This window comes from Lupinus angustifolius, chromosome LG09, assembly GCF_001865875.1.
Source record: "Lupinus angustifolius cultivar Tanjil chromosome LG09, LupAngTanjil_v1.0, whole genome shotgun sequence".
In the NCBI taxonomy this organism is placed as follows: domain Eukaryota; kingdom Viridiplantae; phylum Streptophyta; class Magnoliopsida; order Fabales; family Fabaceae; genus Lupinus; species Lupinus angustifolius.
Window position 1 is genome coordinate 6,717,076 of NC_032017.1, and position 25,729 is coordinate 6,742,804.

The window sequence follows — 25,729 nt, forward strand, 5'->3', positions numbered from 1 at the left end:
CTTACCATACATGAAAATATCTTAAGAGTTACATCAATATGGGAGTCATAAGGTGTAAGATCGTTAAAGTTGAGGGTTTAAAGAATGAAGTGAAAAAAGTTGTGAGTTCGAGTCTCACCTATAATAAATTTGGAAAATAAAAAATAAAAAAAGAAGTTTTAAGATGATTTAGTAAAGGAAGTTAAAAGTTCGAGTCTCGCCCACAACAAATTTTACAAAAGTTACATGAAAAATGCTGTCTATACTCAATGATTTTTCCACTAACCCTTTGTTTTGGTACTCAACCGGGTATAGCTGCCCTCAAAATTTATATGTAGTTTTGTGACACATAACTCTATCCCTTGCACAAACTCTCACATATACAACTAATAATGGAGAAAATGTATTGATTCCAAATCATAAGACATTAATTTAGTGGTATAAGGTATGCTAAATCTTCAAAATGACCAAATATCAAGTGTTCAAATCCTAGGAGTGATAACCACTCATCTCAAAAGGGATTAATTTCTCAGCAAAAGATTAGAGGATACTCGTAGTAATAACAAAAAAAGTCATCACATGATGATATAATGTCACAAAATCCTACTATTATCAATTCAATCACCTCTTCTTTCCTGCACCCTTTTCTTACAATCCAAGCTTTCCTTTTATTAAATCAATAAACAAACACTAAATATTATTTCCAAAGTGAAGTAAAGCAACAAACTTCATCAGAGAAAACATGTCACATGTTTGCATATCGAATTGCACCAGCAATACACATGACAGTTGTACCCCGGAAAGGACTACCTATATGAACTTGATATACGGTATGTAGCAGATAATTATGTTTTGAACCGCAGATTTATTTGACTAAACTTAAGTACAACAGAAATAGATAAACAATATATGATTAGGATTTTGGTGCAAAAAGTAATGTGATGAAAATGTGGTGAGATCAATATTTTCCTATATATGGAATCCAACCTTAGGCAGATTCTAAACCTTAGTTATGCCTTAAATAATGAAAATAAGGTCAAAAAATAATGTTCACAAAAATACAACAACAAACATTATAACTGTTCTGTTTCATATGGTGGAACCAATCTTTTTAAGAAAAAGTGTCACTAACCAATTTATCTCCCTTATCTCATTCCCCTTGAAATACTAATACAAGCACCAAGCTTACATTGAAGTCCAAATTGTAACATGATCAAATAGCATAAATTGGATTTACTTCTGTCGATTCGGAATCCGAATTTCGCCACGAGTACTGTGATCCATGCCTTGATAGCTTCTCTTTCTTCCTCACTCTTCGATACCGTTTCGATTTAACCACATAATATGTCATAGTACCAAGAATACCAGCCATTATAACACTCCCTACAACAGTAACAAGAATTGCAGCCCAAAGACTTCGGCGACCGACGATTATATAAGATGCTGCAATGAATGAAATTGAGGTACAAACTGAAGCTAACCACATCATCTTATTAATAACCTCAACAACCCTTCTCTCGGATTTTGTTTCCCCTCTAACAACCGTGATTTGAACCACGACAACGGCCAATGAAACAAAGAGCGCAGTGGCATTCGACAGAAAGAACATTTTGAATGAAACAGTGTGAACCATCACGGCTTTTCCATCATTATCATCACCTCCAGGGACTGTGAAAAGTGCTGCAAATGCAACCGTTGCGAATAGCACAGCAACCACAGTTACCGAATTCGTAGCATTGTTGATTCCTGCCCTGTGTAATTTCTTTAACTCCTTGGCTATTCCTGTCACATTTTTGTTCGTTTTTCGGGTTTGTTCGAGTTGGTAATAGACATCTTTCTTTATTTGTGTCATTGTTTTCCTTAGCTCATCTCTTGGTTGGTTGAGATCATTGGCTTTTACTCCGCCGTGCCGAATAAGGCACTCTTTGATCTCCAAAATTTCTTCAGTGATTGGTAGTCCTTCAGCAAGGTCAAGAGCTGTTTTGTGATCTCTTGTTAAGGCATTCACATTGGTGTCAGGAAGAAGTACCAGCTCATTCACTATCTGCATAAATTCAAGCCAGTTATTACTAATGAATTTTTCAATAACATTCAAGAAAAGGGTGCAAAAAATGGGTCTAGAAACTCTGAGAAAACCAGGGTTGTGCACTTTTCATGTTAAAGATGCATGCTAATATGGTAGAAAAATAGCCATCTTGTACTTTTCTCACCAACAAAGTGCTGGTCTAGTGGTGTAAGGTTCCGCTAGATACCTTTTCCTATGAACGATACTTGTTGGGTTGACAACACGTATCCCGAAAGAGATTAATTTCTTACCGAAAAGGGTGATGGGATACACTTGGTAGTACCAAAAGAATTCAAAGTTCTAAACAGGGGCGTGAGGAAAAGTGACATGAGATATCATTGTTGAAATGTGAAACAATTTCTCATATTTTTTTTTGGTTTCCCACATGTATCCTCGCACTTAAGGCAATCATGTCCGAGCCGAGAACATCCACAGGTATGTGGGGCTAACTCTCCCAGCGGGTATTTTTTCAATCTACAAGACTCGAACCCGAAATCTTACTTAAGGGGAATCAAACATGTATCACTTGAACCAACATCCGTTGGTAACAATTTCTCATATGTCACATTTCAAATTGTACTACAAAGTGGACAAAATATTCTCTATACAAATCCACTTTCAAACTTAAAAAGAAAGCCATATATGCCACATTTGATATCAAAACTTATTGCAGAACAATATATACCCTTAATTATATATCTCTTTCCAACAAACTAAAGCATGAAATAGAAAGTAGAAACTATAGGCCAAGTAAGTAAGGTCCTAAAGGTTTTACTATTATAGTGTTTACATTTGAACCATTATGATATTATACCTCTGCCCTTTTCTTTCTGGTAGCAACATGCAATGCAGTATTTCCAAACTTATCTGGCAGCATAACAATTGCAGAATCTGCATTAAGAAGCTGCCTCACCACATCACAGCTTGTTCCCTTCACAGCCATATGAAGTGCAGTTTGTCCTTTCTTATCGGTTCGCCGAGCAAGTTGTGGATCTTTCCGTAGCAATAACTTCACAACATCAACATGTCCTTGTCTTGCAGCTAAATGTAGTGCATTTTTTCCATTGGACCTTGATATTTCCAATTGACTAGGATCTTGTGATAGCAATAGTTCAACTACATTTGCATGACCTCTTGTGGCTGCTGATATAAGAGGCGTTGCATTTGATTGTGCAAATGTCTTGATTAGTTGTGAATCATGGTCTAGTAGAACCTGCACAATGGCTGCAACAAAAACCTTCACTATGAACTTGTTACACCATATATACACATCTTGATTGTAATATGTAAATATCATTCTCCTTTACACTATTTTCATTTTATCATACTCTAATTTTTATATAGAATGTAAGTGATTCCTTTATATGTAAATAAACTTCTCTGAGATACATGCTACCAAATTTGATTACATTTGAGCATGAAAAAAATGTTGATTACGTATATGTTACACCTATCTTATTTCTCACTTGTTTTTGAACGAGACCTTTTGGACTCCTATCAGTTCGAGTTGAGCGAGAATGATTTGGGCTCCTCTCCGGTACTGGAAAGTAAGGGAAAATCTGGACTTTTACATATTTATAGATGCCACATGTTGGAATCTGAGCCTTGTACTAGACTCTCCAGTATTGAAGAGGGTCCAACTTATCCAAGATACTCATTAAGGTGACTTTTACAAGACTTAACCTTCATATTAGACTCTTTTTAACCCGAGTCGAGTTGGAAAACCCATCAACAAAATGTCCACAAGATTTGAACTTTCGTTAATGAAAACAAGCTCCTAACCAAACAAATAGACATTCGTATCTTCTTATCTAAGACACTTAGTATTCGAAGTCACACCTGAATCGTACTAATATGATTTGAGTTAGAAATATCCATTCACAAGACTCCAATATAAAACATTTTAACTCTTTATCCTAAACCAACAAGTGTTTGATATCTTTCACACATTTTTATATTCTTTATATACACACATTCAAGATTCACACAATATAATTGGAAGCAAAACATACAATTTTTTTTAGAAAACCTCAACTTTAGTAAATAATCAAAAAAACATTGAGATATAAGACAATACTATACATGTTATGTGGGTATACTAGGTACCTTGGTGACCCTTATTAGCCGCAATATGAAAGGGATCAAAACCAGACCGGTTTTTAAAGGAAAGTGCTTTTATAGTGCTATAAGTCAAAAGTTCCTTAACAACATCAAGGTGACCCTTCTCAGCAGCGGTAAACAAAGCGGTCTCACCCAACTCATTAACCTCATTAACGATCGCAGACCTAATGTCTGCGACCTCGGCGTCAAACTCGGCCCCGCTGAGCGTGCCCATCATTTGGTCATCAATCTCAGCGAGGATTTGTTTGACCGAGCCCACGTCGCCGCGTTGAGCGGCGAGGTGGAGCTCGGTATCATTATGTCGACCAGTAACCTGTTTGACATATTTCTTCTTGCTATCTAACCGCTTTCCAGAGTTAGATAGGAAGAAGGATTTGTTGGAGTTGGAAACAAGGAGGGACTTGGCGGAGGTAGAGAGGACAAGGGAAGGTCTTGGGGTGGTAGGGGTGGTGGGTTCGGACGTAGGGTTGTGATGATCCATTTGAGGCAAGGACAGTGCCCAAGCCAAGGGCTACATGAAGGGTAGGAGGAGGAAGAAGAAGGGTAGGATCATCATGACAAAATCTTCCTCGCATGTCAACACCATGCATGCATGCATGCCCTTTTGCCTCAGCTTTTGATCCGCACCATAAGCGGAAAATGCTTCCAAGGGAATAGATTTTCTTTTTTTGTAGGAAATTACAAGTTTTGGATTTTACTAAAATTGTTTTTCACCACTAGATTTAATAAGATACCACCGGATAATATAAGTATTAATAATAAATAGAAAGATTGTGAAACTTGAAGTAGAAATTAAATCGAAAGAAGTTTCGTATTATTTGATTAGAACCAGCAATTTCATATGCAGTTAATAGTTAATTATAAATATATAATTATATTGAATTTTTTGGAATGAATTAAAGTAAAATATTAGAATAGGGCTTGTTTTTGAAAATTTAAGTGATATGTTTTATTCAATTTTCGTGTTATTCTCATTTAACGAGGTTTAAATGGTTGAACCATAATTTTTTAGTTTAAATTAGTCTAACCTTCTATTAATAATATAATAAAAAGAAATCCTTCATGCAACATGTCACATCCTCCTCACATGTTTTCCCTTCATGTCACATGTCACATCCTCCTCACATTTTCCCATCTTAAAATGTTGTAAGTTATTAAAAAATTAAAAAAAACACAAAAACTCATTCATATCAAATGTTATTACTATGTACTTCCTACACTATTCTTACTTTCTATATATTTTATAGGTTAATAATTTAATATTAATTAGCGATTGGTCTATGTTGCTACCCCACCAAAATTAAGTGTTTACCGTACCTATGTTTTGTTACGTTAAATTGAAATCATTTTTCACATCCAAATTATTTCTTTACACTAATCTATGTATATTATTTAACGTTTACTATTAATCTAAGAATAATTGCATTGTTACACCTCATCAAAATTTTGTAATACTTTTCCAATTGAATTTTAATATTTCAGATTCTTTGAATTTTAATTTTTCTCTATTATAATTGAAAAATTAAATTCCAAATTGAAGTTTTTTATAACTTTTAAATATATTTTTAATAAAAACCTCATTTAGTATAATGATTTGATTTCCATTTTTTCATTAAAAATCGTATTTAAAATTGAAAAAATCATTTCATTTTCTATAAAATTTTAAAATATTTATTTTAGTAAAAATAATATGGTATCATGTTTTAGACTTTCACTTTGTTATTTCCATTAGAAAATTCAAATTAAAAATTGTCATTTCTTTTTCTTATGTGATTGAATATTCAAATACACAGGTAAGACATGTATTCTTAATAATGTGAATATATAAGTAACATGTATTCTTAATAATGTGAATGTATAAGTAACATATGTGTTTTAACTGTGCGAATGTATGAGTAACATTTGTTTTCTTAGTAATGCGAATGTACAAGTAACATGTGTGTTCTTAGTCATGCAAATGTACGGATCACATGTGTGTTCTTAACAATACGAATGCACGAGTAACATATGTTTCTTAATCATATAAATGTACATGTAATATGTGTTATTAATCTTACAGCAAAGAAGTATTGCCCCGTGCATCGCTGATGCACGGGTATCTTGCTAGTTTACTATAAACCATAACTATTTCAAGTCCGATCAATGAGTGGACTAATCGAACCACTCTGATCTGGTCCTCATAATATTGATATGTAGTACTTAGTAAAAAAATTAAATAGTATTTATAAAAATTAATAAATTTATCTCATTTAAATTATTCACCTTCTTTAGTTGTTTACATACATCAGATTTGTCATAACTTAAATAAAAAACATAGCAACTCCCCTCACTACCATTATTCAAGAGTCCTTAACAAATGTATTAAGAACATTCTTTAACGAATACAAAATGAGTATTATATATGGCATTGGAAAATCAAGTAAAACATTTCTTGATATGTTAAAAGTATTCTTTCCCATTGCAAAATCACATCTTTTACTTTCTTAAACAATGCATTAAAAGCCTTCTTTGGTGCTTCACATAAGACTATAAGAGAATGGCATGATATGAGAAAGATCATTTGGATAATGTGATTGAGTTGTTATATATTCTAAAGCTGTCCATTTCAAGGAGAAACAAGGATTGGTTCACATAGATGATAAAAATCCAAATTAGATGAGAGGCATTCACATGTGATTGATAAAGAAGCAACCATATTCGCTAAACCAATGTATGCTTTACAGTGCCAACCCTAGAGTTTGATATCTTCAATAACTCCATAAGGAACTTTTGCTCTTCATCTTTACTATATGGTGATGTATTTTGCTTTACTCTTATGGTACATATTCATGACATAATAAAACAAGTTTGGGCTTTATTTATCATTTATAGGCAGCCATAACTTTGAGTGTAAATACCATACATCATATCCCCATAGGTTCTTTAGAATTTTGCTGAGTTTTTAAGGGTGTGTTAGGTATCTCGTTAGCAAAATGACATTGATTTTATGGGATTATGACGTTGATTTTATGGGATTATGACATTGATGCAGGCATGCATCTTTATAGTATATCAAAATAAATGATACCAAGATATCTGCATTAAATTGTTTTCAACTAATATGACTGAATTTGCAAAACACTATGGTTTAATTTGTCATGCATGCTTGCATTGAGGTAATACTTAAGTTGTTTTTAAGTTAATCATTTAGTATCTCTAATGATTTAGTAATTGAATTTAACATCAAAAACAGATTCACACAGTTATGATGGATAAGAGTTGGATTGAGAAACCAATTAGATCAAAGGAGTTCTTGGATGGGGTGGTGCAATTTTTGGATTTCGCCTTTTCAAATGTACCTATAAATGATCAAATTCCATGTCCTTGTATTACATGTGGATTTCTTAAAATGGGTAATAGAATTGAAGTGTTTAGTCATCTACTTCAAAAAGGGTTTCCCAGAAAGTACACATTTTGGTACATGCATGGGGAAAAGCATGTGCAAGATAATGTTGAAACTATAGCCCAACCACAAGAAGAGTGGGTTAGACAATATCCAATGCAGGATATGTTAGATGATGTTTTTGGCATCTTTGATGATAGTGGAATTCAAGATTCCGGCCACTCAAATATACCAAATGATGACCAACCTAGGGGTGATGCAAGTAAAGTCCAACAAGAAAAAATAAAAGAGCAATTAGGTGATGGAAATGAAGAATTGTACCCTGGTTGTAAAAAATATAGTAAAATATCATTCATTGTTCTATTGTATCATATAAAAGTCTTATGTAGTGCAACTGACAAAACATTTTCTATGATCATTGATCTTTTAAATGATGCTTTTCCCCATGCTAAACTCCCAGCATCTTTATACGAGGCAAAAAAGTTGATTAAGAAGTTAGGTTTAAGCTATGAAAAGATTCATGCATGTCCGAACAATTGCATGTTATATTGGGGTTCATTGGAAGACAAGAAGAGAGATAATTGTAAGATTTGCAATGCATCTAGGTGGAAATCTAATGGAAATATTAGTGGTGCAAATGATATAGTGGTTGGCCAAAATAAAAAATATATACCAGCAAAGGTCTTACGGTACTTCCCACTTATACCAAGATTGCAAAGACTATACATGTGTTCTAAAACTGCAGAGCTTTTGAAATGGCATGGAAGGAGTTTGACAAAATGTATCCGGACTTTGCTTTAGATTCTCGTAATATACGGCTTGCATTAGCTACAGATGGTTTCAATCCATTTGGAACTTTAAGTTCTAATAATAGCATTTGGCCTGTGATGTTGTATGCTTACAATTATCCTCCATGGTACTGTATGAAGCAAACTTCTCTCATAATGTCGATGATAATTCCTGGTCCTAAGATGCCTGGCAATAGTATTGATGTTTACTTGCAGCCCCTAGTTTCAGAGTTACAAAAATTGTGGAAAGGAGTGGAAGCTTATGATTCCTCTACAAAAGAATCATTTCAAATGCGTGCATCATTGTTTTGTACTATTAGTGACTTCCCAGGTCTAGACAACTTATCTGGATGGAACACTCATACATCACTTGCTTGTCCATCATGTAATTTTGATACAGAGTCTAAATGGCTAAAGTTTGGCGGAAAATATTGCTTCATGGGACATCGTCGATATTTACCACTAGATCATAATTGAAACTCTTCAGGAGAAATTGAAACTCGAAAAATGCAAGCAATTCAGGTTTGGCATTTGGAAAAAACTAAAAAAGTTATTGTGGAACTCAATGGTTATGGACAAGGCAATGACAATGGCTCAAACTTACTTGTGAGGTTTCTTGGTAAACTAGCTCAAAACTCAACAATTTGTCCTATTTATGTTAAAAGATGGGATTGGATGTCAAAGGATAATAGATACCAACAATGGAAATATATTGAGGTAATTATTTAAAAAATTTGCAATTTTAATAATTTTTTCCTATTGTCATTGAAAATTGACTAGCGTATTTAATAATGTGTGAAGGAAAATTTTGAGTTTGATTATGTTGCTGGAGTCAAATGGGCTATGAGTACTCTAGGTGAAAGATGGAGGGCCTATAAATATAGGTTAAGGTGTAAGTATTTCTATCCTAATAAAAGTAAGGAAGACATACTTGCTAATCCTCCTCCAGGTTTAGATTGTGCTGATTGGACTGCATTTGTGCATCATTATAAGGAGGATAAGATGAAGGTAAACATTATGTTGTGAAGTATTTAATTTCTCCAAGACTTGTATTTTTTTAATATAATGACTACAATGTTTGGCAATTGTAGAAACAAAGTTTGGCGAACACTAGAAGTCGCAAAAATCTTAAAGTTTCCCATGCTGGTGGTAGTATGAGCAATGCAAGGAGAGGTCGTCAAATGGTAAGTTGTCCTAGGTAATTGTATTATTGTAAAGAATGAAGTTTTGTGAATGTAAAAACTTATGTTTCATTGGTTGTGTTAGGAGCTAAAATTGCAAAGACCTGTATGTCGTGGTGAGGTTGTTTTGTCAACTTTATTGAAGAAGGATGGAAGCTATGTAAGCGAAGAAGGAAAAACTCTAGCTGTAAGTAATTTAAAGTCTTTTCATACATGATGTGTTACATATGTCCTAAAAAGTGTATCATTTTTAGAACCATTTCCTAAGTTGTGAAATGGATAATGGTATGCAGTTAGTTAGGTAGGCAAACGCATAATATCATTTTGTCCTTTCTGATTCTATTGATGCAATTTTCCATTATAGGTTACTGCCATGCAATTTGCATTTTGCCACTATATAAATTATTAATTTCTTGTTATTTAATAGGATAAAATATCAGAGCATTTACCTCAAGATCAAGAAAATGTCACTACTTCAGGTGTTTCATCAAAGGTATTTGCTCATCCTAATGATGCAATTGGAAAAGCATATGGAGCTGAACATTCAGGTCGAGTGCATGGTTTGGGCACTGGTATTTGTCCCTCCAGTGTTTTTGGAACGTCTAGACATTTTACTGGTTTTTTGAATTCTAGTGGCTCTAGTCAACATGTTGAAGACTTGAAGAAATATGTACAAACTTTAGAAGTAAAACTATCAGGGTATGAAGAGACCAAGGAGCAACTTGCACATACTCAGAATCGTTTGGCTACTCTTGAGAAGTTTCTAGTCGAAAAATTTGGTAGTGAGTTAACCACTTTCGCTCGTGATGTTCCACCATCTTAGATATGGTTTCTTAAAATTCATGAACTTATATGATCATAACATTTTGCATTTTGTGTTTATCAGCATTTTTGAATGTTAAACATTTGGTAATTGTATAAGATTCAATTTTATTATTATTAGCTAGCAAATATTTAATTTTATTATAAATTTACCATTATATTATTGAAAATAAAGATTGTGAGACAATGACACATTTGGATCATGAGAGGAGTATGTAAGAAAGTAACTTTAAATAAATTTAATTAGCCACGGATGTATTGTGGAAAAATAAGCAACTTAGCCACGGTTGTGGTGTGGCAAAATCAGAAACTTAGCCACGGTTCGACTGTAGCTGAATTAAACAGACTGTGGCTAAATAGATGTTACCACATTTCACAGAAGTGTAGCGAAATAACATAATGACCGTGGCTAATTTTTAGCAACACCATTCCTTGCCACAACGACATTAAGTGTGGCCACTCAATCTAGCTACGGCTTTTCCCCACTTTAGCCACGGTTTCAACCGTGGCTAACAGGAAGTTTTATTGTAGTGTATGAGCATAATAAATTCTTCTCTCATCCAATGTTTGAAATTATTTATGTTAGGAACTATATTATGTATCTTATTCCTCACCATTTAGGATAGTAATATAGTTGTTTAATTAGTGATTTATTAATTATACTGTATGAAATTATATATATATATATATATTATTGTTGATATAGTATTAAGTTATTGTGATTTCTCCTTTTCAACTTTGTCATATGCTTCGAGTATGGAGTAATTTTTGTCTGGTTCAATCTTACTCTTTTCATGTCCGCTAATAATATTGTGAAAGCGTAAAATGAATATTATGATGATTTCTCATTGAATTGAAATGATACAAAAGAGTGTTATTTATATACAATGTCTTGTAAAACAAATAATGCAACTAACCTAACTAACTTTCTAACAAGCTAATAAACACATGATGTAAAACAATTCAAAATGTGTTAAATGTGTAAAATGTGTCATTTTCTAACTAGTTAATTGATTAACTATAGTGTTAATTGATTAACACATACCCAGTTAATCGACTAACTACACAATTAATCGATTAACTGTTATTAATGTTGTATTCTTTTTGCTTGGTAGCTTTGTTTTCCAATAAATATTGAGATTTATTAATGATTGGAGACTCTCCAATTAGGTAATAAAAAATTGGAAATTTAGTTAAATAGTTAAATGCATTTTTATATATGGTGATGTAATATCATACATTTTAATTGTGAATGGATAGTGTATAAGTTTTTTTCTAATAACCAAGTTATAAATTTTATAATAACAATATTAATCTATGATCAAATACATGCAAATGAAATTTTATTCTAATTAGATAATGAATGTTGTGTTGAAACAGCTATAAAGAATAGAAATTTTAATGATCCAACAAGGTCCTCAAACTATGGATGATAGACTGTATTCCAAAATAGTTGAAAGCTAGAAAGTTAAGCTCACAAAATAAAAATAAAGGTGATAAGTTATAGAGAATATAGTTTTATTGTGGGTAGATTCTCTTGACTGTCTAGAAAAAAGTGTATAGAAAATAAAAGGAAAATATTATTTAATGTGACATTTTTTCTCTTTAAATATATTGTGATAACACTTTTATCTTTAATAAATATAAAAGAAAAATAAAAAATGTCTCTTTATTACTTGAGAGGATTCTTTTTGGTACATTCAAAATGTTTTCTGTTTGGTAGGTTAACACATTTCTTAATTCTATCAATAGTATTCATGTATAAATATCTTAAACCATAATATTAAGCAACAAAGATGACCGCATAGCGCAGTGGATTAGCGCGTTTGACTTCGGATCAAAAGGTCGTGGGTTCGACTCCCACTGTGGTCGATACTTTAATATTTTTGTTGAGACTTGAAATTAGTTGTTTTTAATATGAACACAATGCAACAACAATACACAAAATAGTTTCGTCTAAACAAATGAGAACTAACCCACTTTTAAAACCCCAACATATTAATCAACCCATGTTGAAGATAGCTCAGTAAGCCCACTTTTATGTCTTGTTTGGACTGTGTTTAAAAACTCATTTTTATAAATCACCAAAATGGATATGAAGTTTTGCAAACATAATGCAAAATGGATATGAAGTTTTGCAAACATAATGCAAAATGGATATGAAGTTTTGCAAACATAATGCAAAATGGATATGAAGTTTTGCAAACATAATGCAAAATGGATATGAAGTTTAAAAACTCATTTTTATAGGCTGATGATGATAATAATATTTATTTGGTTGTTAGTTTTGCAAACATAAAATAAGAGGAAAAAAGAAGTGTATGAATTCAAATTGATGTATTAGATTTTTAAAGAGGAAAACGTACTCAACACAATTCAAGTTTATAATGATGATACATCCACCAATCTTTTTCTTTACTTTGTATTATGTGTGGCAGGCATTTGTAAAACTCGATCCTACTTGATCACTCAATTTACTCTGATCACGATCGGACACAAATATGATCGAGTTTCATTAAGTTTAAGTTGGAGTTCAAAAATTAGACATAATTAATATTAGAGTCAAGTAAGAAACAAACATGGCTCGATATGACTCTCTCTCATGGTACCTATTCTTCATGTTTTGCATGCATGCCTATTTTTATCTTATATACATGTTAGCAATATATACATATATCATTTTATATGTTAAATTAGATATTCAAAATAATAAATAATATTTAGAAGACTTCATCCTATCAATCAATTTTAGGGTCAGACTCAAATTCAAAGGCTAACTTGATCAATATTTGAGATCATGTTAACTTCGAATCTGAGACTAGGTTCCAATTCAAAAAATAAACTAAAAAACATTTAAGACCGAACAAAGAACAATCCTTATCAACCAAACCCGAACATGTGCTCACCCTACCCACAAACTGAGTTCACATATGATATCCTATAAATGGTATCACTACATGTATCATCAGATGTGATTAATCATAACAATGATTATTTAATAATTTTTAACTTCAAACATTTTTTCAACAAATCATAAGTTGCTGGTACATACAGGAGCACAAATCGTGGGATAACATATATGTACCCCACAAGCTTCACTAATAAATTTCCAAAAGTACATGTGACTAAAAAAGTTGGTGCATAAAATAATAGGAAAAAAATGAATTCTCCAATGTTGATGCTTCCCAAATTAAAATCTCACTCACACACATGGCTGGTCTATCTTACACCTTCTCCATTTTACTATAAAAACAACAAATACATTCAACTCAACCATTAATAACCACCACTTCAAAATCTCTCTCCCTTCCACAAACAAAATAATCAGATTGTTCCAAAAATCACTAACCAAAAAAGCTAAAACAAATAATCAGAAATCATGAAACAGCTTCACAAACAAACCAGCTTAAGCCATAGACGCGACGAAGAAATGATAACATCATCATCAACATCAACACCACCTTATTCTCCAAAAGCTCCAAAACACAACAACAACAACAATCATCATCGTACTCTTCCACGATCCATCAACTACCTTTTACGTGAACAACGTCTTCTTTTCATTCTCCTAGGAATCTTAATCGGATCAACTTTCTTCATAATTCAACCAACTCTCTCTCGTCTCTCCACCACTGAGCCTCAACCGTTTCTCTACACCGGATCCAACCGGTACGTACACGGCGTCGTTTTACGAGGCCGTGTACCAGTTGGAATTACGAGTCGACGGTTGAGGGTGGTGGTGAGCGGAGGAGCTGGTTTTGTAGGGAGTCATCTTGTTGATAAGCTTATAGGGAGAGGGAATGATGTGATTGTGATTGATAATTTTTTTACGGGGAGGAAAGAGAATTTGATGCATTTGATTGGGAATGAGAGGTTTGAGCTTATTAGACATGATGTTGTGGAATCGATTCTTCTTGAAGTTGATCAGATCTATCATTTGGCTTGTCCTGCTTCTCCTATTCATTATAAGTACAATCCTGTCAAGACAATCATATCCTTTTTTTACTTTCATTATGTTTTTAGGTGCACCAGACCGACATATAGATGTATGCAGCTTTATCCGTAAGTTATTTATACCTCGTCCCATCCATACAATTGTATGTTGATATATCAAACAATTGTGTTGAGTAATTATGAACAATGCCACAAGCATTATGGATAATGATTTGTTGTTTCAAATCATCTCAAATAATGTCTCAGACCAATAATATTTAAGTAAAAATATAAAAAAAAATGAATATTTAATTTTGTAACTGACATAACGAGTCCAACTCCTCACCACTATTGGACAGTCCAGTACTGGATTTTAAGGGGAAACAAGAAATATAATTTATTTTATTAAAAATGAGTTAAAATTAGGACTATTGAATTTTTATTTTTGCCACATAATCTTAATATGGTAATGGACTCTCTCAAGTAATAGAGAGGATCCAAATTCTGATATAACATGTTTGTATTGGTAACTGACCTAGTTGTAAGTTCTCCTGTAATAACTAGTTTTATATGTTAATACATATTAACAACAACATGTTATACAGTTTTTAAGGTTTTTTCTTTCAAATTTTAATATTATAATATACAAGGAAGTATCATAATATTTTTAGATAAATGTTGGCATTTTATCATGTTTCAATTAAAATGAAATGTTGTTTAACCTTTAAAGTAAGATTCATGCTTTTATGTTATGTTTATTGTAATTTAAACAATGATTTGATTTTTCAAACTATGTGTCATACTAATGAAAATATATCATGTCAATTACGAAAATTAAATATTAATTTTTTTTATTTATTTTTTGCTTCAATATCATGGTGTGAGATATGTATTGCGACATGAGATCATTGTTCTTGTAATATTATAAATTGTCCAATTGTTGTGTTATGTGATATTTTTAAATTTTCTGTATCCAACATGTATCATATCTTTTCACAAGTACTATTGGATTTCCATGATGACTTTGTTCTGCAATAAGTACAGTAGATCAGAGATCCTTAACTATGTGTGTGACTGGCTTACAAGACAAATGTGATGGGTACACTTAACATGCTTGGTCTTGCAAAAAGGGTTGGTGCTAGATTTCTGATAACTAGTACTAGTGAGGTTTATGGTGACCCATTGGAGCATCCCCAAAAGGAGACTTATTGGGGGAATGTGAATCCAATAGGTGAGATTTGTGTTGTAACATACTTAGTTTCTAAATATGAATCGTGTATTTAAAAATGCACTTCAAACTTTTTGCAGGTGAGAGGAGTTGTTATGATGAAGGAAAGCGAACTGCCGAAACCTTGACGATGGATTATCATCGAGGTGCTGGCGTCGAGGTAGCTTATAATGTATTTGATTGATCATAGTTGTTGTTGTTGCTAGTATAGGTTACTGTTATAACCGTAGTTTGCAATAATTCTAAATGAGACGAAATAATACTTACTTTTACACCCCATAAATCGTTATTAATAGCCCATTCATTTATTGTTGAAAACCATCCAATTCCAACAATTACTTATTGAATGCATAGGGATTTTGAATATTTTATGTTCAATGCTTGGTTAAATGCTAGAAAAGTTGTTCAAACATAGGAAACTTAACAAGTAAAATCCAAAATAAGTCAAATTTAGACTGATTATGGTAATCGCGCACCAATTTTCGGCTACTCAACTCTATGCAAACACGTTACTATTGAAACATCTGAGTTGTGACTAATCTGAGTATTGGCGATTTTTAGGTTCGCATTGCTCGAATTTTCAACACATACGGGCCGCGAATGTGTTTAGACGATGGGCGTGTTGTTAGCAATTTTGTTGCACAGGTTTAACTCCCTTTCTTAACTTAGATATCATGTGAAATGGTTTATTTTCATGTACCAATCTTTTGTCCATTTTCCCAGGCTATTCGGAAGCAACCAATGACTGTATATGGTGATGGAAAGCAAACAAGAAGTTTCCAATATGTCTCTGATTTGGTATAGCAAATTTGATTTTAGATTTTTGGGTTTTGTACCTTTATACATCTCTCTGAATCTTTTCTCTGTTTTAGAAGCTAACATATTTTTGCGACTGAGGATATATCTGAGGCAAATAGAAACAACTGTTTTTTTTGTATAAGGAACTAATCTTTTTCGGGTTGCGTGACTGTCCATCCTAACAAGTGTCGCTTTCAGGAATAGAAATATTTGTTTGGAAGGGTTAAATGTTTTTTTGTTATTACTTGTAATTTAAGTTAGCTAATGCATGAAAATAGTAATATAAGCCATTAGGAGTCAGTGCTACCACTGTATCAAAAAAATAGTTTTCTTCTATATAATTCTTCTATAGGGAAGATTTTGAATTGGATATGCTCAAATCAAAAAATCATTTTTGGCCTGAAATTTTATCAATTTTATGTGAGAATCTCTATTTAGCATTTTAAGGATGCAATGATGAACTCAAAATTGTTACTCAATTTCACAGGTTAATGGGTTAACAGCTTTGATGGATGGTGAACATATAGGACCTTTCAACCTTGGTAACCCAGGGGAGTTTACCATGTTAGAGCTTGCTCAGGTATCTATTTCCTTTCCAATTATGGTTTTTCCTTATAAGACTTCGGTCGGATACTTACAAGGCGTTAGTCGAATAAAGTAAGACTCTGTTAGATCGATCCAAGATGACATGCTTTTTCTGTCCATTCCCTGATCAATGGCCTTACATATAAGCATATTAAGTGTGCACTTCTGCAATAGAGGCAGATGGTTTTATATATAGTGACATGATACGCGACTCTCTTTAATACGGATATGTGCGCGGATATACTCTGTCAAGTACTGTTACATTGGGGGTATATTCAGCAGGAATTCTATAGCTCCTTGCATATTCTTTTCTAGTCTCGCTTCTTATAGGATTGAATCAACTTTTGCTTTACCATAGGAGAAATACTAAAAAAATAAGATTTTTTTGTGTTTGTTGGAACTTATTCTTGTATGCGAGTATACATCACCAATTATTATTCTTTTCTTTGTTGTTCTTTTTTTACCTAAAATTGTAGACGAAAATCTGGTTCATTCCTTATAGGGAACCAATTCGCAAAAGAACAACGGATTGGTACGCAAGAAGCAATTCACAGTTTTCTACCAAAATTTTCAATGATTTTAAATACGAGATGCAGTCATGGCAGTAGATATGTTGTGTTTACCATAATTGCAGAAAAATGCGGCAAATGTGCATTTCCATATTTTCATAAATGTGCAGGTTGTCAAAGAAACAATTGATTCAAGTGCTACAATAGAATACAAACCAAATACTGCAGATGATCCACATATGAGGAAACCAGATATTAGCAAAGCAAAGGAACTTCTGAATTGGGAGCCAAAAATCCCACTCAGAGAAGGATTGCCTCTTATGGTTAACGATTTCCGGAATCGAATTTTGAATGAGGATGAAGGGAAAGGGATGAAATAAGAATTTGTATATGAAGGTGTCTCCCTTTCATCTTGTCTGTTTTTCGTAGACAATGATTATCTGTCACAAACCGTGTTCATTCCCTATCCCAAGTCAATCAAATACACGGTTTGAGACAAGTGATCTCTGTCCGTTTTTTCATACACGACCAACATATTAGAAAGTTTTGGTAATAGCTCACTTTTGTCACACAATTAACGTATTTGTGATTTTTTAAGATTCTTTTCGGTTATTTACTTTTCCATTATATTTTCTGAAGCTGTTGTAAACTGATTTTAGTAGCAAGGGAATGCAAAGTTTTCTACTATTAATTTAGTGATGCCTTTTTCAAGGGTACACATCTCTTGTTTATCTTAATCCTTCGTTACTTCATGTGCTAGGAGATATTGATTGGTCAGAAAAATATTTGATAATTGTAATTTTAATTTAAATAATTTTTTTGAACCAATTAGATGTGATGATAGATGGAGTAGTACAAAAAGTGGACATCAGAAAAATTAGTGAAATAATTCTTCAAATTACAAAGTATAAATTATAAAAGCATAAAGCTAAATACTTAAAAATAAAAGGTGTTAAACTGCCTCATAAATTAAGATAATTTTAATACTTAATAATTAATCAATTATCGGCATAAAAGAAGAGTGAATTAAGTGCCATGATTTGGGGTCATATGCAATTAAATCGTTAAAGTCTATATATGAAACAAAACACTGTATAATGTTTTAACTTTTAATCCCCTATCATTTCTAAAATATGAAAATAATAATTTAATTAATTTTTGCATTAATTCTACAAATAAAAGTGACTTGGAAGGTTTAATTCTCATATCAATAATTGATTTATAGATTTAACATATCTTCTTCATATTTGTAGGCTAATTTGATAGAAAGATAGGCTAATTGTTAGAAAAATATTACTAAATATAACACCATTTATCTTACCTTAAAAATATATTTATCTTCCAGCAATAATCTCTCTGTAACAAATCCTAACTAAAACTCCAGCCCAAACATTAAAAAAATCAATACCCTAATAAATAGTATTGATCATTCCATTCCAACAAAAACTATTATAATGTTAATTGTCAAATATGTTTGACAAGCCATTGAATAAATTATATATGTACTGAAAATATAAGATTTTTTTACATTATCATTGTATCATTTACTATTTATTTTCAATTATTATTGACCCTTAGATAAAAATAATACAATTGAATAGTAGATAATACATTGATTATATATAAATCTTTACACTATCGATATATATATAATATATATATGGATATATATATATATGGATATATATATATTACACTCTTTTTAAAATACTTAAATCTACCAGCGTTTTTTCCTTCAGCTATTCTAATTATCTATTGGTTTCTTCATGATTATCACTATATTTTCCTACACCATTTAGCATTATCACTTTTCATAGTTAGATATATAAAACATTATCTAAAGAAACTGGATCAATCTTTTCTTTTTGTTTTGAAGAATCTCTCTCTATTTGCTTCGATTAGTAGATAATCTTTCTTATCTTCATGCAATTATCTAGAACTTTTGTGCATATATCATATTTTTTCTTTTCTTTTTACATATGATTATAACAAATTTATCTAAAGTTCAAATTCGAATCTATCTCATTAACTTGAATCTCTATTATAAATACATGTGTCTTCACATTAAGCCATAAATCATACAACTTCAATTTTCATAACTAAATTCTATTCCCTATCAACCATGGACATTAATATTAATGTTCCAAATTCTGAAGAAAACAACAATGAGTGGCTTAACCTTTCCCTCTCCATTTCTTCAAAGCCAGATTCACAACAAATGCAACCAAATTTACAACTAGAACCCGCACGATCACAATCACAACCACAACCAAATATACAACCAGAACTCACACAACCAAAACCAAAGTGGTATAAACCCAACCCTTTTACTTTTCAACATATACCATTAGAAATATCGAAACCTTCATTCTCACCGCTTCTAGAATATGACTTATTGAAGTCGCCACAAGTGCATCCCCTAACACAACCATATACACCATTACTTCCAGCAAACTACTTTCCATCGACATCACAACCACAATTGCAGCCTCGAACAGAGCCATATATACAATCGCTCCAAGAAACCTACTTTTCTGTGCTACCAAGCCCTACCACGTCGTCTATGCTTCAACAACCTGATAACATGCATGAGAAAAGTCGACTCCCTCCATCCGATTTTCAAATACAAGAGCCTAATGTTCATCAAGATCAAGATAAAGTTGGTCCATCTAGGCTTCGTCCACGTAAGGTATTGGTTCGAGCCACAAATCAAGCAACGGTCGATACCATAAACCCACCATATCAATGGACTACTTCAACACGAGCCACAATCCATAGCCTTGAGCACTTGATATCACAAAACATCATATCAATCTCTGGAAAAGTGAAATGCAAACAGTGTGGAGATCTATATGAAATTGAATTTAATTTGAGAGATAAGTTCAATGAAGTTGTTGGGTTCATTATAGAGGAAAGAGATAACATGTATGATCGTGCACCACAATCTTGGACTAAACCAGTACTCCAAACATGCAATCATTGTGGAAAAGAGAATACCTTGGAGCCTGTGTTTACTAAGAAGAGAATCATAAACTGGTTATTCTTGTTTTTGGGTCAAATGATTGGGTGTTGCAAAATTGAGTATTTGAAGTATTTCCTCAAACACACCAAGAATCATAGAACCGGAGCTAAAGACAGATTGGTTTATTACACTTATTTGGGTATATGCAAACAACTTAGCCCTAATGGACCCTTTAATCCGTAGCTAAGTTTATTGTTTTATTCATTTGAATAATAATAATCTCACTGAAACTGAACGTGATGAAACGTTTTGATTTATTATTTTTGTTTAGTTAGGTTTATTTTAAATGTTTAGAGGTTCGGTTGAAGTAAGATAGAAGTATTGAACACTTGAGTTTTGATGACTGCTTTGTTATTTGTTTTTGCATTCTTGTAATTCGTTTTTATTCTTAATAAAATTTTATATAATACTATTTCCATTGATTATTCTTATTTTAAATGTTTTAGTTTCAAAATTTTAGTGGTTGTTATATAATGGACTGGTGTAGTCACAACTTTGTGATCAGCTGGAATGTCCAATATTTGCCATCAATAATTACATTTTATAGCATATATATATTTGTTAAAAATATGTACTTATCTTGTTTATCACTAAAAATTGTAGCATAATAACGTAATTTTTTTAATGTAGTTTGAATTAGGTGGATTACAATTTCAAACTGAAACAGTGGAAATCAATTTTAATCAATTGGATAATTCAATTTTAATCAATTGGATTATATTAATACTTCCACTAAAATTTTCATACCTAACTCAATTCCTATATGAAGTTATACATAAGGAATTTTATTTTGAAATTTTTTTCCCATATGTCTTCTTACGGGAGTGTATTTTTCATTGAGAAAAATAACCATTTCATATATTTTCATATAAGAATTATTCGAAGAATGTGGATATGAAAATTAAAGAATGCGGTGATAAAATTGGAGTGAGAATCTTTCGAGTACTAGTGGGGTGAATAACAAAGCAAAAACAAAATATAATTATAATTATATTCTTATATTTATGCTTAGGGTGATCATTTTATTCTTAAAATTAAGATTAAAAAACAAGACTTCTCTGTAGACTTTTTGATCCAATAAAAAATCACCAAATCATGTTAAAGTTGAATTAATAATCACATACTTTTCTAAATCAGCTTAGTTGGGATTTGAGTCCAAATCAACTTAGTTGGGATCTGAGTCCAAATCAACTTAGTTGGGATATGTGTCCAAATCAACTCATCAAATAGATGATGATTATATTTATTAAGCGCAACTTGGCTATTTGAAAGGTCGAGCCTGACTAGATAAAATGTTGTGCTCAGTGAAATTGGATGCACTAAGCGGAGTAGGTAGGTCTCAGACTTTAAAATTGGATCAAATTGGATTAGTAAGATACATGTTCGGACAATACACTTGTAACTCAAAATTTTCTTAGTTCTTAGGCTAGTTAAACTCCATTAGAGGTGTAGAAGCAAAAAGATTACATGCTAGAGGAGCTAATCCATGCTCATTGAAATGGTAATTTATTACCCATGAGTTGTATTTTCTCTCTTCTTCACTTATGTTTAGTTACCATGAATATATGTAGCTAATTTCCTTGTTGTTGGATTGAATGCAATATGAGCATGATATATTCGCATTGATTCAAATTTATATTGATTGTTTATGTTTTGGTTCTTATGAATTATTTAGTGTTTAATGCTTACTTTACGATTGACCACCTTTTTGTATGAACTGTGATGAATTAAAATTTATGGAGAAACCTTCATTGAAATTCTGACTTTATCAACTCATTATATTGATATAATTGCTAGATATATATTTGTATTGATTTGTCACTTCATGTATATATTATTTTAGTTACTAGACATAGGGCTAATTCAATAAGTAAATAACTCAAATTTGTTAACATATATTACTAGACATAGAGGTGTGTTAACGGTTCATATTTCTTCATCTTGTCATTGTAGTTGCTAGACACATAGAGCTATTTTATTAAGTGACTAACATGACTAAGACATTGACAATTAGTACATTTGAGGTGTTCCATTAAAACTTAATTTCAAAAGCATAGATTACTATATATAAATGTATATTTGTGAGTCATAAATCTTCATCTTGTTTGTAAAAAATTACTAGACATAGAGCTTTATTTCATAAGTTACTAGACATAGAGTTTTATTCATGAGTTACTAAATTGGTTAAGACATCAGTTTTTTAATACTATTGAGGTTCCTTGTGTGAAAAAATCATTATTTAACGAGTTAGTATTGTTGACTCATATAAGTATTAATAGTGAATAGTAAAGTTTAATCCCTAACATATCTTTTATGCCAATAGTTTGTAAAAGTAGTATAATCAAGCAACCAAACAACGCCCTTTTCAAAAGAACTTAGAATTTCATCATTGGTTGAAAGTTTGATATCTAGAAGTCCTTATAGTTTCAACAATATTTTTATACCTAGTTGAAATACCCAATTTAATATTTTATTAACCAATTTGCAGTTTTCTAGGGAAGAATACCATGGCTCAATATAATAAACCGCAAACCATGACTATCCTTAAACAAAATAGAGAATAATTTTTTTAAAGGGGACAGTTGTTTTTATTATCTATTTATTCTATATTTTTCTTTCTTGCCACTTTCCAGCTGTATTCACCCAAAATTATAACATACCACATAGCATTTGCCATAAATAAAAAAATAAAATTGTTTGAGCTAATTTGTATTTATTAAATTAATGAGTAAATCCAAAATTGGACTAAAAGTTATTATTATTAATTGAATTTCATATCTTATTATAATAAATGACAATATTATATTATCATAAACAACATCAACATTTACACGTGTAAGAGAATTTTATTTATTATGTATAATTTTAAAATGATTATACAAGTTAAACTATATTTATTTATCAAACTACAAATTAAAAAAAAAATATAAGCTTCAATGGGTATCTTTATAAAGATGTTGTTTGATTGTATGTAAAAGGGTACATATGTTGTTCTAAAAATTGTATCAATTTATTTATCATTTATTATGCTTGATTAAAAAATGTATTTTATAATTTAAAAGTTTAATTCCTAACAAATTACGATAAGTGACATATGGGATGACACAATTTGTAAGATATTAAATGTACTCCACTAAGTTAAAAGGTAAAACGTACTTTAATAAATTAAAAAATATTCGGGGGCAGCGGCCCTACCTAGATGGTGTGTAATTAGTGGAAGGTGAACTAATTAGTTGAGTTAGTTAGTGACAAAATTGAGGCTAATAAAAATCAAGTCTCATGAAGTTGGAGGCAAATTAACTAGGCATAGGTGACTAATTTGTTGTATTTGATATAACTATTGGGGGAAGAGATTATAGTTTTAGAAGAAAAACATGTAGATCATTCACCTAGAAGAAAGGGGTTAGAGATCTTTCACTCATGGAAATAATTATTTGATTTGTTAATGAATTAGTTCCTATAAAAAGGAGAAAATTTTGCATTTATTCTTATTGAATTATGGTTTTATTTTATTTTATGTTCTAATTATAATTTGACATGACTGTGCTAATTCATGTTAGCATATATCATCTAAAATGTTAATAATTAAGTATTTTCCTAACAAATCACAATAAGTGACAATGGAACGGCTAGGTAAAATGATAAAAAATATTTTAATAAATTAATATTTTTTATGGTTTGCCACTGCTTGAGTTGCATGTATATAATGGTGTGCAATTTTTGGTACTATTAAAGGTAATTCTTCATTTTTTTGATAAGGAATTAATCTCTTTCGTGATTTTCTTCCAACAAGTATCGCTTCCAGGATAATATGGAATTGGTGGAAAGTAAACTAATTTTTGGTCCACAGGTTAGATTAGTTATGGATGGAACTGAGATTAGTAAAAAATAAGACTCATGAAATTGGAAGCAAAGTAACTCGTGATAAGTGACCGATTTATTGTATTCGATATAGCAATTGGGGGACGAATTTATAGTTTTAGAATAAAAGCATGTAGATCATTCACGAAGAATAAAGGAGTTAGATTTTTTTTGCCACATGAAATATTTTTTGTTATTAATTAGTTAAGTTCCTATAAAAAAAAATGAGATTTTTGCATTTAGTTCAACATTTACAATCCAAAGTTATCGGTAATAATAAAAAATCAAGAGTAAATTACACTGACACTATTGAGTTCTAGTCAAATTATATAAATTATCCGTACTTTTTTATACCTACACAAACTTCCCTTAATTTTTATACTTTCATTATACTGATCACCTCTGCTTAAGAAATAAATGTAATATTTTAAACAAAAAATATTATAAATGCAATTAAGTTAAATAAATATGATATATTGTGTAGACAAGTCCAAATAATATACAAATCAATATATCTTTATTATTTTTGTTACAAAATGCATCAACAATTCTAAAAAAAATTGTTTAAATCGCACTTATAATGTACTGTAACAAACCAAAAATAATTAGTGTGACCCAAAGACTTAGGAACATAAATCATTTTAAGCATAAAATAGTGTATTTAAAATTATTAAAAGTATATAACTATTTTAATCAATTTGACTTCAAACTTAATTTTTAAATTTATAAATAAAAATTCAATTGATTTATCAATCCTTGTGTATAGAGTACATTAACATGGATTGAATTCAGTTTATCACTTAGCTTTTACCTAAATTGGTAAAATTCTCCAATTGAATCCTATGTTATTCCTACTCGGAAGATGCTGAGCATTTATTTCTATCATGTAAATTTGCTCAGGGCATTAGGGACTGGATCAAGGCAACTTTTTCAATCAATCTGAATACTACTTCTATTGCTTCAATCATGAGCAGTTGTAAAGGTATCTTCAACAACCAAGTCAATAATGTCCTTTTGGCTTGCGTGATTAATGCCATTAGCCTGATCTGGTACCGTAGGAATCAAAGAAGATTTGAGGACAGGAGAATCTCTGCTCTTATGTTTTCAGCAGAATCAAAGCTGAAACAAATCTGGTTGGGAAAATTTCTTCGGTTGCAGCTGCATCAACCAACATAAAGGAGCTAATCATCCTTAAACAATTCCACTTGTCAGTTAGTCTTCCTAAGACTCCTAAAATAATTGAAGTCATTTGGGAAAAACCGAAATATGGTTGGATAAAAGTCAACACAGATGGTGTTGATCATGCCGGAGGGGGTGGTCTATTTAGAGACTCTTCTGGGAGTTCCTTCAATTGTTTATTCTTCCTACTTGGGCATCCAAAATGTTATTTATGTTGAGTTGCATTCTGCAATAAAGGCAGTTAATATTGCTTTTAGCAGAGGTTGGAGAAATCTT

General features: G+C 31.5%; 5 protein-coding genes and 1 non-coding gene across 6 annotated transcripts; 5 read left to right on the top strand and 1 right to left on the bottom strand.

Annotated features, from left to right (window-relative positions):
- LOC109356006 (ankyrin repeat-containing protein ITN1-like) lies at positions 919 to 4,812 on the bottom strand. Its single transcript, XM_019599322.1, has 3 exons — positions 4,151 to 4,812; positions 2,859 to 3,268; positions 919 to 2,023 (listed from the first exon to the last, which is right to left on the bottom strand). Exons 1-3 carry the CDS (start codon positions 4,644 to 4,646, stop codon positions 1,193 to 1,195), a joined length of 1,737 nt encoding a protein of 578 aa, XP_019454867.1. The 5' UTR covers positions 4,647 to 4,812; the 3' UTR covers positions 919 to 1,192.
- On the top strand, positions 7,413 to 8,812 carry LOC109356187. The gene is made up of 2 exons (XM_019599523.1): positions 7,413 to 8,236; positions 8,293 to 8,812. Exons 1-2 carry the CDS (start codon positions 7,413 to 7,415, stop codon positions 8,810 to 8,812), a joined length of 1,344 nt encoding a protein of 447 aa, XP_019455068.1.
- LOC109356426 lies at positions 8,822 to 10,419 on the top strand. The gene is made up of 5 exons (XM_019599748.1): positions 8,822 to 9,052; positions 9,137 to 9,343; positions 9,427 to 9,519; positions 9,602 to 9,703; positions 9,944 to 10,419. Exons 1-5 carry the CDS (start codon positions 8,843 to 8,845, stop codon positions 10,337 to 10,339), a joined length of 1,008 nt encoding a protein of 335 aa, XP_019455293.1. The 5' UTR covers positions 8,822 to 8,842; the 3' UTR covers positions 10,340 to 10,419.
- TRNAR-UCG lies at positions 12,137 to 12,210 on the top strand. Its single transcript has one exon. It is a non-coding gene; the product is annotated as a tRNA-Arg (tRNA).
- LOC109356050 (UDP-glucuronic acid decarboxylase 1-like) lies at positions 13,613 to 18,062 on the top strand. The gene is made up of 8 exons (XM_019599377.1): positions 13,613 to 14,329; positions 15,355 to 15,502; positions 15,580 to 15,659; positions 16,061 to 16,144; positions 16,223 to 16,297; positions 16,785 to 16,877; positions 17,562 to 17,806; positions 17,898 to 18,062. Exons 1-7 carry the CDS (start codon positions 13,718 to 13,720, stop codon positions 17,769 to 17,771), a joined length of 1,302 nt encoding a protein of 433 aa, XP_019454922.1. The 5' UTR covers positions 13,613 to 13,717; the 3' UTR covers positions 17,772 to 17,806; positions 17,898 to 18,062.
- On the top strand, positions 19,514 to 20,596 carry LOC109356188. The gene has a single exon (XM_019599524.1). It carries the CDS (start codon positions 19,514 to 19,516, stop codon positions 20,594 to 20,596), a length of 1,083 nt encoding a protein of 360 aa, XP_019455069.1.

Excerpts from the sequence above, each read along its gene's own strand:
- LOC109356006 (XM_019599322.1), bottom strand. The coding sequence starts at position 4,646 with ATGGATCATCACAACCCTACGTCCGAACCCACCACCCCTACCACCCCA. Across the intron at positions 3,269-4,150 it reads GGCTAATAAGGGTCACCAAG|CCATTGTGCAGGTTCTACTA; the intron begins GTACCTAGTATA and ends TTTTTGTTGCAG. Across the intron at positions 2,024-2,858 it reads CCAGAAAGAAAAGGGCAGAG|ATAGTGAATGAGCTGGTACT; the intron begins GTATAATATCAT and ends GAATTTATGCAG.
- LOC109356187 (XM_019599523.1), top strand. The coding sequence starts at position 7,413 with ATGGATAAGAGTTGGATTGAGAAACCAATTAGATCAAAGGAGTTCTTG. Across the intron at positions 8,237-8,292 it reads ATACCAGCAAAGGTCTTACG|AGCTTTTGAAATGGCATGGA; the intron begins GTACTTCCCACT and ends CTAAAACTGCAG.
- LOC109356426 (XM_019599748.1), top strand. The coding sequence starts at position 8,843 with ATGCAAGCAATTCAGGTTTGGCATTTGGAAAAAACTAAAAAAGTTATT. Across the intron at positions 9,053-9,136 it reads AACAATGGAAATATATTGAG|GAAAATTTTGAGTTTGATTA; the intron begins GTAATTATTTAA and ends TAATGTGTGAAG. Across the intron at positions 9,520-9,601 it reads CAAGGAGAGGTCGTCAAATG|GAGCTAAAATTGCAAAGACC; the intron begins GTAAGTTGTCCT and ends TGGTTGTGTTAG.
- LOC109356050 (XM_019599377.1), top strand. The coding sequence starts at position 13,718 with ATGAAACAGCTTCACAAACAAACCAGCTTAAGCCATAGACGCGACGAA. Across the intron at positions 14,330-15,354 it reads ACAATCCTGTCAAGACAATC|AAGACAAATGTGATGGGTAC; the intron begins ATATCCTTTTTT and ends TGACTGGCTTAC. Across the intron at positions 15,503-15,579 it reads GGGGAATGTGAATCCAATAG|GTGAGAGGAGTTGTTATGAT; the intron begins GTGAGATTTGTG and ends AACTTTTTGCAG.
- LOC109356188 (XM_019599524.1), top strand. The coding sequence starts at position 19,514 with ATGGACATTAATATTAATGTTCCAAATTCTGAAGAAAACAACAATGAG.